The sequence below is a fragment of the Pteropus alecto genome, unplaced genomic scaffold, assembly GCF_000325575.1.
Source record: "Pteropus alecto unplaced genomic scaffold, ASM32557v1 scaffold3, whole genome shotgun sequence".
NCBI classification, from domain to species: Eukaryota; Metazoa; Chordata; class Mammalia; order Chiroptera; family Pteropodidae; genus Pteropus; species Pteropus alecto.
In genome coordinates, this window is record NW_006442484.1 from 18352423 (window position 1) to 18363970 (window position 11548).

At 29.9% G+C, this 11548-nt stretch overlaps 1 protein-coding gene across 1 annotated transcript in view; it reads right to left on the minus strand.

The window, feature by feature from the left end:
- Window positions 1–11548, minus strand: part of LRP1B (LDL receptor related protein 1B) — a 1653662-nt gene that overhangs the window by 96871 nt on the left and 1545243 nt on the right. The window contains exons 75-77 of the mRNA XM_006921044.1: window positions 10753–10887; window positions 7992–8111; window positions 6157–6398 (exon numbers count right to left, since the gene is read on the minus strand). Of these exons, the coding sequence (XP_006921106.1) occupies window positions 6157–6398; window positions 7992–8111; window positions 10753–10887 (497 nt within the window). The remainder of the gene's footprint in view (window positions 1–6156; window positions 6399–7991; window positions 8112–10752; window positions 10888–11548) is intronic.

Here is an 11548-nt window from a genome sequence, read left to right on the forward strand (position 1 = left end):
ACACAAATTCTGAACATTACTAAATTTTAAGATTTAATCATATTATAAAATATCTAGATATTTATTATTTCTACCAAGAAGTTCCTATAGCAATGGAGACATCAAAAAAATAATTTTAAAATGTTATATTTAGCTACAGAATGTGTATGAAGTCCAAAACCACTTCAGAAATGAAACAACTAGCTTCTATCTACAATTTTGAAGAGATTATTTCTATGTGGGCAACTTTAAAGCTATATTTACCTAATTTAGGACAATGCCAACTTGGAAAACACTCCTGCTAGGAGAAAAAAATAAAAGTATGTAATTCTCAAACAATTTCCAAAAAAATATCAAATTTGTCTTTGGGTTCAGAGTCAATATTTCTTATGTGACTTCATCATTTTTTAGCATGCTCAGTGTTCTTTAAACTCATTTCTAATGATTTATCACCCTTCTTTTATAAGAAGCAAAACTAGATTTCAAAACCTTTATTAACACTATCAGGTAAACAAAAAATATCATGGAGGACTACAAAGCATACTAAATTTGAAACCAGAAACAGAAACTGAGTTTAAGATGTAGTTCAAGTGTCTCTATAAATTATGTTGTGTATAAATAAAGACCTTTTCTTTCTAATTACTAAATTATAAAACATTTTAAAATATTATTCATTCTATGTAAGTCTGCATTTTATATAACCTTAAGGATATACCTAATGTTAATTATGAATTTCCATACATTAGTTAGTAAGTGAAAAATTTATTGGTATTTAAGAGCATGATTTTGATATCATCCTTCTATGTGAATGACCTAGAATTAAAGAATCAAGGGGCCCCTGACATTTAAGTTTAAACAAGCATAATAATTGAGATATAATGTGGAGTTATCTGAAAGCAGAGGTTGTGAAATGGGACGTTGATGACTAAATCTAGGTTAAAACATAAATAAATAAATAAATAAATAATAAATAAATAAATAGACAAACAAACAAATAAATAAATAAAACTTAAAGTAGATTCTAACTTTAACATTAAAAATGTATCACTTTCATTTTCAGTTAAGATAGCAGAGTATGTGAACACTGCGTTTGCCTCTTCTCATGACTACATCAAAACTACAACTAAACTGTAAAAAAACTATCATTGAGAATTGCCTGAAGTCTAGTTGAACAGAAGACCTACAACTAAAGACGTACAGAAGAAGCCAACTTGAGATTGGTAGGAAGGGCATAGACGCAGAAAGGGCTGTTTGCCATATCTGTGTGTGGTGGTTAAAAATCAGGGAGAATATCTCAGCTTAGGAAGTCCCTCCTGAGGAGTGAGGATTCCTAGCTGCATACCAGGCTCCCCAACCAGGGGTTCCAGTGTTGGGAAGAGAAGTCCTCACAACTTTTGGCTGTAAACAATCTACTAGATGCAGAGTTCAAAACACTGGTTATAAGGTTGTTTGATGAAAGGGGAAGATTAGATGAACTCAGTGAGAACTTTAATAAAGAGGTATAAAACATTAAAATAAAGATAGAAAACAAAAAATATCAGTCATAAATAAAGACTACAGTAACTGAAATAAAGAATACATTAGAAGGAATCAACAGTAGATTAGATGAAGCAGAGGATCAAATCAGTGATTTAGAAGATAAGTTAGCAGAAAAGACCCACTCAGAACAGCAACAAGAAAGAATAATCCAAAGAAATGAGGATAGTTTATGGGATCTCTAGTACAACATCAAGCATACCAATGTTCACATCATAGGGGTATCAGAAGGAGAAGAGAGAGCAAGGAATTGAGAACCTATTTGAAGAAATAATGATGGAAAACTTTCTTAATCTGATGAAGGAAATAGACATATAAGCCCAGGAAGTGTAGAGAGTCTCAAATAAGATGAACCCAAAGAGGCCCACACCAAGACACATCACAATTAAAATGCCAAAGGCTAAAGACAGAGGGAATTTTAAAAGCAGCAAGAGAAAAACAATTAGTTACCTATAAGGGAGATCTCTTTACTTTTCCAAAATAATCATAATAAATGATTATATTTGCTGACTGGTTTGAACGAACTCAGATGGTTTAAAAAGATGGTTGTTAAATAAGTATAAACAGTTTCAATTTAGAATTATGATGGTTTTGATAAATGGATAATAGTGAAGAAAAAATAAAAACATAATAAAAAAGAAAACATTAATTCTACCAATACCCAAATGTTCTGAATTAAGACTGAAGTTTTTGCTAAAACTTGTGTACATACACATATACTTAAGTGTGGGTATATATGCATACCTAAACACTCAAGTGTGTATGCATGTGTGTGTGTGTGTGTGTGTGTGTGTGTGTGTGTGTATGTGTGAGATGTACACAGACCTATTTATTGGATGTGAGGTTTTAGCTAGGACTTCAATTAAAAATTGAAACCTATTAAAGATAACATAATTGGATATTTTGTTAAAAGCTTTTCAGAAAAAAAAAACAGCCTAATTAACTTTTTGAAGATATGATTATTAATGAATAAAGTCATAAGCATGTTTATTATGAACATTCTCTTTTGCATAATAGAGAATATGCCAAAACAGTATCTCATATTCACTTATCAAAATCAGGTAGATCAGATGAACCATTTGTTTTGCTCAGGAATATTTAGTTCTTTAGTTCTTTAATTAGTAAAAATCTAATCTGTATTTTTAATCATTTGCATTTACAAGCATTGACCTACATTACAGTGCATTCCATCATGTATTTTGCTGTAAAACATTTCATACTAGAAATGATAAATTGCCAGAAAGTATGTACAATTATTGCATAATGCTATCATAATCTGTTCTGACTACTAAAATTTAAAATTGTAAATCTCAGTATGCTTTATATATAGATTAAATCAGTCATCTTTTAAGTTTTAAATTATTTAATTTTCTTAAAGAAAAAAAACGTCAATTTTGTATAGCTAAGGAAGTTATAAAATCATAAGCCTTTCTATCTATAAATAATATTGTCTGCATTGAAATTTAAATTTGTAATCATAATTAGTATTTTAACCATTTTCACAGATTATGGAAAAGTATTTCCTTCATTACTTTAAAAAAAAATCATCATATCAAAAATTACCTTTCTTTGGAATGGACTTCAGTGTACATGTAGTTGTCTGAGTAATCTTTTTCTGACTTCTGCTACAGTATATTTCCTTCTCTTTGCTGAGTTGGGACTATTTCACTATTTCAGTATTTGTGAATGTGCTTTTAAGACATTTGGCTATCACATGGCTAACTCCTTCCATTCGGTGCACTGATAATGGGATTCTAACTAAAGTATGCATAGTTTGATTTGTGTTTTTCGTTCTTTCACCTATTGATTTGGAGAAAGAAATCATTGTTCTGTATTCAGCTTAAGAAAAATTCTTGAGTTTCATTTACCAAGGGGTGGGGAATTCTCAGGTTGGTAACATTTAATATTCATGTCAAAACTTAGATGAAATAGATTGCATATTCATTAAACTAATAGATGACTAACTGATGACCATAAAAGAGCAAATGTGATATATGACAGTAATTCATAAGGGTAAAAAATCAATTCTTTATACACGAGATGGATTTCAGAAAAATAAACAAAATTTCCAAGTAATAACTAAATAGACATAAACTATATCACACATCTTTTGAAAATCACACATATTTACCTTCTGGGAGGGATTTTATAAATTGTTTATTCAATACGATAGCTATTTTTCAGATATGTAAGCCAAGACTTAGAGATCTAATAGGTCTCTCAAGTTAATGTCTAAATTTAGTAATATTATAGCTGCATGGCCATTGGTAAGTCATTCGATTGCTCTAGATTACTCTAGAATGCACATTGTTCATTAAGATAAGATGATAAGTTTGATTTTATTCCATAGTTATAATACTGAGATATCAGGATCACAAAAAGATCTAGGAAGCAAAGTTAAACAATTGCCCTCATCAGTGTAGCCATATATATTTTTAAGAAAATAATATATAGATTGAAATTTCTATGGAATGCTTAATGGCTTAGAACGTGGTGCTAAAACTGATAGCTCAGAGGTTCCAACCTTATAATTATGACATTTTGTTAGCTATAATGGCCTCCTAGAAAATGTATTCTACCGTTATCCACTTTTTTTCTTAGTGAATATTGTTAATCATGGGTAAGAGAGAAAAAACAAACATAAAGACTAGATAATAGAACACAAATAATCACCAGCATTAAAAAAATAAATGAAGTTTCATATCTTATTAGAATAAGGCTAAGGCTAATTCATATCTTTGTCATTGGTTACAAAAAATTCTATACCATATTAATAAAATTAAAGATTAAAATTTATAAATATATACTCATAAATAAATATAATATACAAATAAAATATATACCTTTATATTTTGTGTGTATAAAAATAAAAACTTAGTTACCAAACATTAAAAAAAATTTGGCCTCTGACCTACAATAAACTCTGTTCACTAGGGGACACTGACTGTATATTATCAAACTCCTCAAGGACAAAAAGAAAATAATTATCAAATCATTTTCACTGAAAATTTATATTAAAACAATTGTACATATAACTATTTTGTCAATTATAAAATTTAGACAAGAGTAAGTTATATATTATCACATTAGAAGTTATTCTAATGTGATAATATACATCACAGAGAATGTCTTGCTAAATATTAATGTCGAAACATTATGTCATCATCAGTATCATCATCATCATCATCATCATCCATCATCATCTTGTTAATAGTAAGCATCTAGATAGAACTTATTATGTGCCAAGAACTGTTAACTCTATTATAGATATAATATAAATTCTTCATTAAAGCTTTATGAAATAGAGGGTACAGACAAGCTAAGAAGTAAGTAAGTAACAGAAAGAAACAAGACTTAGACCAAGGCAGTGTAACTCCATGGTATATATTCTTTATCACTTAATTAACAGATCAAATGGTAACATAATAGCAATGTTTTTACAAAGCAAGCTTTTGTTTTAGAGATAAAGAAAACTAAAGCTAGCCAAGACTCTTAGTCTGCCTTTGGTCTGATAATGAAGAAAGAGATTATATGTGAATGATCAAGGGCCAAGTGATCTAATAAATTTCTTGGTTCTGTCCAAGAATGTTCTCAATAGAACTTAATCTATTATATAACATTGCGTATAGGGGAGGAGGAACTGAAAAAACAACTCTGAATATGTGAATTTTTACTCAGAGTTAATTTAATCTCACCTGAATTCGAAAGCTAATATTGTTTCTTTTAAAACCAGCTTCTTGCTATTTACCACTGATAAAAATGTATTCCAGATTTTAATCAAATGGTATTCATCTTTATGGTAGATCTCACTACAGAAAGGTAGTGAAGGCTTCCAGATATATACCTCTGATTCTTTTTAAATACAAAGTTTCAAATACATCCTACTGTGATAACACTTTACTTTTCGGTTGTATGGGAATGGCCAAGACACATAAAAATAAGTATTTATCTGTCATTTTTCTTCCAGGTTACTTCGAAATATAAAATACACAATAAATTGACATGCCCTAAAACAAACAAACAAAAAAACAATAGTCTACAATCACAAATCTAAACAAATGTTCTAGTTTATTTTTCTCAAAAGGAGTAATTTTAATAATCATGTCTATCATATACCAGCAAACAATATTGCTCTGTTTTAGATGGTCCCTGAGATATAGTTGTTAGCAGTCAGAAGAAATGGTATACCATGAAGTTGATCTCTTGCCCTATGAGAGAAGTGTATTTCTCATATTGTTAAAAATAAATCAACTTTCTCTATTTATTTTTGACAGTTTATTTTTTAACATAAAAACAAAATGATTGGTGTTAATATCAACTTATGATAATAAAACTCTCATGTTCATAATATATTGTTAAACACCATTAAATGTTCTAGAAATGTTTAGCGTCATTCATTACCATTCTTATATAACTAAGTCAAATGCATTAAAATAAAAGATAACAGCATGTAATTAAAATAAATTATATGCAGTTATGAGAATAAATGAATAGAGAAATTTTTGTTTTTATATAGGAAGAATATTGGAAGAAATCACTGACTATATTATTATGTCCTGTGATCAGATATTGTAATAGATTAAAATAAAACAAGAAGGTGGAATGGTATGAGCCTTCAAATAATCAATGTTATTTACTTACAATCAAGCCACTGTTTGCTTGCCTTTTTTCTCTGCCTTGGACCCTTTTGTAGAAAATGCCTCCTGGATTAAACTGAGTACTCCAAATAATCATATCTCTTTGATAATATACGTCCATCCCTGTTATTCTTGAATTATGTTCAATATGAGAAATTTGTTGATGATCGCCACTGTAGTTGAATGGATATATAAAACCCAGGATATCAGTGTCATTAGCAATGTAGAGAACTTGATCTTCAGAGCCTGGAGATTATTATAATAAAATACAAAAATAAAGTAAATTTCAACTAATATAAAAGCAATGATTATATTGTTAAATTATCTTGAATTCTTAACACAGTTTCTTGCTCAATAAAAATCAACCAACTTTATATTGAGTTTTAATCTTCATGGCATTTTTTACATATGATTAAACAATTTTTTAGTTATTAATGTAGGTTTTCCTAGAGAAAAACTTACCTTATGTCTAGAAAATCAGTATTTGTAGTAGAGGGATTTCAGTATTTGTGAAGAGGGATTTCTATTTAGTAAGTCACAGTACATTATGTTCTAATGCTTTCTCATTATTCAGATGCTATATTCTTTACCCACTAAGCTTCAAACATTTCTGAACATTTAGTTTATGCACCTAAGTGATCATTACTTTAGGCTAAGAAATGAAAATTAAGATATGAAGAATCTTCTTTTTCCGATATTCATGCATATCTTAAATGTCCTTTTTTTTTTTTTATACAAAGATGTCAGTATTTATTACATTCAAGTGCCATCGTTTCAATATTATCTAGAGTCTTGCTAAGTGGAACTCTCTGGCCTGAAGTTTTGACATCAAATAATACAACCATACTGGGCATACTGAAATAAAATCCTAAAGTAAATCTTGAAAGTATCAATTACGATATTAATACAACCAACCATAAGGAAAGATTGAAATGCATGTAGTATCGCTATATTTACAAAAATAGTAATACACGAGGTATAGTTTAGTTGCACAGGTTTAATAGTTCTCAGTGAATATTTACTCTGTAGCAGGCACTGTGTTAAGCCTTTCACAATTTATCTCCTCTTCTTACAGCAATCATGGAAAGTAGGTATTAGTATTCCCGTTTTAGAGATGTAGAACTGAGACTCAGAGAGTTAAATAACTTTCTCAGGCCACACACTCAGAAAAGTGTAATGTTGAAATTCAAATCCAAGTACATCTAACTTCATAGCGCATTCTTGATCCACTGATCATACTGCCTTCCTCTCATAATAACTATCTTATTAACATTTTTCAATCATACCCTATAGCTAACATTTAAATTACAATATTATTTAGTATAAACATGTGAACATTAAAATCCATATTTAAAAAATTCCAAAATCCATATCTGTCATTTAATTTTTAAAAAATGAGTAGAGGTGGTATGAATTTGAAAGCATGATTTTATTTTAAAACCTTTAAAATTCTTACTCAAAATTTTATTCTCTTTATAATGCTAACCTTTAACCTGTTATTTTTATCCCATGGTGTAATAATTTCTCAAATACACAGAATAAGCCATAAGGAAAAATATTTCATATTCTATCATATTAGCTTTTAAGCTTTTACCTCTTCCTGACAAAATGATTTTAACAGTAATCATGTATTTGACAGTCACGACTATAAACCATCCCAGATTAGATTTAATTAAGAATAATAACAAACCAACTGACCAAGTTAATTAGCATTAAAAACTAATTTTATATTACGAGGCATGAAGCTATGGCTAAAATACAAATTGAACCTTTTTTTTTCTTCCATAATATGTTTATAGCAAAATGATACTAGCATTTGAAATAATGGTTATGATTTACCTTTTGCTATGCAGGTGTTATTTTTTTCTTGAAAATTCTGGTCACATACACATTTATATGATCCTTCCATATTTATACACTGGTGGGAACATGTGCCGAAGACCAAACATTCATTAAGGTCTGAAAAGAAGAGCTCAAAATAGCATCATCATAACCCTCAATTAGTACTTCTATTCCTTCTACATTTCAAAAATGACAAATTTCTTTTTTCTTATTGCAACTTCTTATTTCTGTTTTCTTTTATTGCGGTTGCATTTGTCCTTTCAAATCTTTGTCTGGGACTTGTGAAATATTTTTATAATGGTTTCACTATAATAATTTATCAGTTGTTTGTACATTGCTTGTTAGTCCACTTAACATATTAAAATATCCATTTCAAATTTCCCTAGTATTAGCGTTCACTCAAATAAACAAGTCTTGAGGCTTCCTTTTAAGTCTGTTTCTGATTACCTAACTCTATACCTTTGCACATGTTGTATACTGTTCCTTCGTCCATAATGTCCTTGCTTACCTTTACACAAAGAATTTCTACTCATCTCTCAAAATCCACCTGATGTGAACTCTTCTTCAGTCTCTATAAATGTATGGTAGTGACCATTCATCCCATAGCTTCTACATTGCTGTTCTGCTATTTTTCTCTTCTAGCATAGTTCACACTATATTTCAGATAGGCGGTTATACATTCATACCTTCTACTTGACTGTCAGTCACTTGAGGGCATACATTATGATTTATTAATCTTTATTGCCAGAATTTTGCAAATACCTGGCAGAGAATTAAGATGTGGATAATCTCTAGTACATCTCTGGATTCATATACATGAAGTTATTATGTAACAAGAAGCACTATGTGAATTAAACAAAAAAATGGATGCCTATATATAAACATATATATAAATCATAAGTAATAAATAAATATATCACAGGTAATAATCTGGGTATTGGCACATGCCTCTAATTTTAATGGCTTGAGCAGGGCAGGTAGTTGTGGTGAATTAGCTATTTTCTCTTCTTTTACTTTCTATTATGGTAATTCCTCTGCCTCTTTCATCGCAGATAGTTTCCCGACTTATGTGATAATCTGAGATAAATTCTTCCCTTGAATTAGAGAGCTTAAAGATAAATAATTAATATTAATTATCTTTTGTTTAACACTCAACAGGATTCCAAAGGCTCATGGTAGAGATAAAGACTTTCTCAGTGACACTTGTAAATGGCAGTACCAAGGTTTACACTCAAGCTTTCCAATTCTGCTGTCTCTACTATGATACTTTGTCCATGGAGAACATAAGCACTCTCATGACAATTCATTTCTGGGGTTGAAATGTAGAGTAAAGATAAAGAAAAATGTATTTACTTATTTCAATGAGTACTATGTCAGAAATCAAGTAAAATACATAGTATCAGCATTTAACCACCAAAAAGTATTACAACAAATATTTTTTATTTGTTTGGAACCTATAATTTTAAACAAGAAATTATTTGTTATCAGTTTCCCTTTGACATGAAATCAAAATAAGCAACAATCTGCATAATTTGATAAAATCTCAGCTCCTTGAAAATTTTCCAAATAGGATATTGAAATTTAGTAAGTATATACAAGAAACAGAGCCTACAAGTCACAAAAATACATGAACAAGTTAATGTTTTTTGAAATTAAAATTTTGAAGAGATGTTTTCTGTGTACAGTGTGTGTGTGTAGTTTGTGTGTGTTTCCATGCAATTAATAGTTAGAGTCTAGGAAATAAGAAATATCCTAGTCTCCAGAAATAATTTGCTTTCTTATTAAAATGTAGAAAACAGGTCACCAGTTTTGTGTCCCATGTTAATGGAAAAATAAAATGTCATGAATAATATAAACAAGTATATAATTCAAAATATGCATAAATATAACATGGATACAATTCTCTTTTGGCTGAGTATAATTAATTCATTTTAATAATTTCATTTTGAGTCACATGATACAAAATCATTTTTTCTTTAAACCAAGAATAATATAAAGAAACAGTAGAAAAGAAAGCTGGTAGGTAAAAGCATTTTAGGACTTGAATTTATCCTGGATAAGCCAGACTTAGATGATTTAAGTTTGGCTCTAATCATGATAATATCAGTTTTAATGGAGTAACTTGCAGAAGGTACAGATAGGTCTGTATTTTGCATCTCTATAGTTAAAGCCCTGATTTAAACTGTATTTACATATAACTTACTATGAGATTTTGGCGATACCACATGCTCAATTTTCAAATGATCTCGAGTAAGTTGACAGAGATTTATTTAGATCCTATCTTTGAATTTTAAAAGACACATCTTGGTAATACAAAGCACTGTTTAAGACATGGTGTTAGGATAAAATCACAATTCTCTAAAAGTGAATAGCCTATTGCAGCATTGCAAATGCCACAACTCAAGAGAAATGGTCATATAAACAAGTTTTCATGAAGTGCCTCTAATTCTCCAGTGGTTCCTGAACCAGTAATTTTGTTATTTGCATTTCAAAACAGAATTGTAACAATACTACTGAAATTCCTAGAGATCTGAATCAGCTACAGACAAGGCTCTGTAGCTTCAGTGATGGTTAGCTCAGCCTCAAAACAAACAGGCTCTTTACCCCAGGGACTTTCATTCTCATAAGTAAACTAGTATCCCGTAGACACATAACATTTTTATGAAAATCAATCCCCCGTCAGCTCACAATTTAGCAGCTTTGGAAGTCTTTTATAACCTAAGATTTAAGAACAAGCTGTTGAGGAAATGTACTATACCTTCACACTGTCTGTTTTTCATGTTTCTCTGAAATCCAGGCTTACAGCGACAGAAAACAGATGTTTTAATTTGATTACAATATGCATCATCTCCACATGGATTCACATTATCTTCACAAGTAAATTCGGTTGGAGCTGGGATTTAAAATACATGATCAAAACTAATATAATTCTAATATCGGAAGTGGAAGTTGTTTTTTTTTTTTTAATTTAAAATTATATGTATTTTATAGTAGATGACTTTTATTAAATTTATGAAATTATGGTCTTCTCTCCATATAAGCTCCCTTTCTTATTCAGGTATAGGAGTAGATAAAAAACTGAACTCATTTACACTGAATATAATTTAGACCAAACTGCCAATAGCTGATATTTATAGCTGTTATCTAGCTACATTACATTCTAAGAGGAAATCAAGAATCAATGATTCAAATGACAAGATATCTTTACAATGTTAAGATGGTTAAGATGTGTGCGTACTGCATTCTTCTCTAAGAACAGAAACATCTCCTAGAAACTACCTAGGGATGTAGGAATTTATTGTTAACCTAGACTCAGTACTTAGGGTACAATCAAGGGTACTACCATGTTATTGAAGCAGGTGAACACAATCAACAGTTCTTAAACTTTTATAGCCTGGACAGACACATGAAGATTGAATATGTAGAATGTTCCAATGGTCATGGGCTGCAACACAGGTTAACGTGGACTCTAAGTTATATGTATTTCCCAGCATAATTGTTAGAATTTCATTACTTTATCTCCCATTCAGCAAAATATTTTAGCATGCAAATAA